Raw genomic sequence first — 1,763 nt, forward strand, 5'->3', positions numbered from 1 at the left:
CTGAACCCTTGCCAGAGACAGAGAATAAAGTGTCATAAGCCACTCGAACCTTGTCTCGGCCGGAACAAGGAGAATAAGAATAAAAAAGACTAGAGGCACCTGTCATGTGGTCGGTGGCACCAGAATCAATAATCCAATAAGGCGATGAGAAGGTACTAAGAGCACTAGCAGGAATACCTATGTTGACAAAATTAGAATAAACGGAAGTGAAAGAAACTATGGTAGAAGAAGAGTCAAGTCGAGCCATTAAACGCTTGAGAGTGTGTAACTCATCGTGGGAAAGAGTGCTAGGCTTAAAAGAAGGGCTCACAACAATCTCAGGCACATGTGCTTGGGGACGAACTGTACAACCACGACCTCGACCCCGACCCCGAGTAGGGCAACCATTCACTTTCTAACAATGCTCTTGATCATGTCTGGCTTTCCCACAATAATCACACTTCAAGCGATCTCGATCAACCAGTGTACCTTGACTCCTAAACTGAATCAGACTAGGCCGAGGAGCTTGAGGAGGAGAAGCAATAACTAAAGCAAAATGATCCTGAATAGAGGAATGAACCATAGCACTACGGCGACTATCCTCTTGCTGGACAAGGGCATAAGCCTCGCGTAAGGTGGGAAAAGGTGAACGACCCAACACCTGGGCGCGAATCTGATCATACTCTAACTTCAAGCCAGCAAGAAAGTCATACACACACTCTTTCTCCACGGTTTGCTGAAACAAAGTAGCATCCCGAAAACAAACAGCTTGGAAGCTTTGGTAATAGTCTAGTTCCTACCACAAACTACTCAACTCAACATAGTATACTGCGAGTGATCTATCTTTCTGATCTAAGCTCCGAAGCTTCTTCCTTAACTCATATGCCTGTGCATCATTACCTTGTTGGGAATAAATTTGAGCTGCAGCTGTCCAAATCTTATGAGCAGTATCTAATAAAAGGAAACTCTGACTAATGGTGGGTTGTATAGAGTTGATTAGCCAAGTCATAACAAGAGCATTTTCAGAAATTCATTGAGTATGGAGGGAGTCATCACCATTCGGTAAGGGAAGAGAACCAGTAATGTAGCTAGTCAACCGATGAGCAGCAATAGCAAGACTACAGGAGCGTGACCAAATCAAATAGTTAGAACCATCCAATTTAACAGGACTAATTTGAAGAGAGGGACTATCAGTAAGAGTAATAACATGACGCATGCCACCCTCATCACTAATTGTATCCTTAGTCTCACTCTCAACCATTGAAGATTAAATCCCCACAATAGAAAAACAAATACAGCCCAAAACAGCAAAAAACAAATAGATGCACATCCACAAACTCAACTTAGGGACAAAAGTTACCGCTAGAGACAAAAACAAAGCTGAAACATGGGCTAAAGAGGCCAAAAACTAGCCAAAACTAAGGAAAAATCAACAAAAATAGAGTGAAACCTTACCAAATCATCAAACCCAAGTCTCCCAACCCTAGGACAGTCCCAGTCGGCTCCCACGGTAGAGGGAGGAAGGGAAAAATCAGCCAAAAACAAGGCCTAGCAGGGACTTCTGAAAAATCAATAAGTTTTTCCAAAAATTAACAAAAATTAGAAAAACACTCAAACACTCATCAAAAAATTAAAATAAAAATGTAGGGTGAAAACCCATCAAATTTCGACCATGAAGGGATTTTTTTTTTTTTTTGTGTACCGGGAAGAATGAATGAAACTAGGAACAAAAGAAGAATCTTCAAGGAAGATGAAGCTCTGATATCATGTTAAATTTGCATAAA

At 41.3% G+C, this 1,763-nt stretch overlaps 1 protein-coding gene across 1 annotated transcript; it reads right to left on the bottom strand.

Annotated features, from left to right (window-relative positions):
* Positions 1-394: 394 nt before the first annotated feature.
* On the bottom strand, positions 395-1,240 carry LOC114285227 (uncharacterized). The gene is made up of 3 exons (XM_082885137.1): positions 1,036-1,240; positions 809-906; positions 395-715 (listed from the first exon to the last, which is right to left on the bottom strand). The coding sequence occupies exons 1-3, from the start codon at positions 1,238-1,240 to the stop codon at positions 395-397; spliced, it is 624 nt and encodes a 207-aa protein (XP_082741263.1).
* Positions 1,241-1,763: the final 523 nt, after the last annotated feature.

This window comes from Camellia sinensis, chromosome 8, assembly GCF_055761805.1.
Source record: "Camellia sinensis isolate YWXY chromosome 8, ASM5576180v1, whole genome shotgun sequence".
Classification (NCBI taxonomy): Eukaryota; Viridiplantae; Streptophyta; class Magnoliopsida; order Ericales; family Theaceae; genus Camellia; species Camellia sinensis.

What these genes read in the sequence shown, in the direction of transcription:
- LOC114285227 (XM_082885137.1), bottom strand. Translation starts at nt 1,240, where the DNA reads ATGGTTGAGAGTGAGACTAAGGATACAATTAGTGATGAGGGTGGCATG. An exon ending in TTCTCTTCCCTTACCGAATG is followed by an intron (nt 907 to 1,035) that starts GTGATGACTCCC and finishes AGATTTGGACAG; the next exon opens with CTGCAGCTCAAATTTATTCC. An exon ending in AGAAAGATAGATCACTCGCA is followed by an intron (nt 716 to 808) that starts GTATACTATGTT and finishes ACTTTGTTTCAG; the next exon opens with CAAACCGTGGAGAAAGAGTG.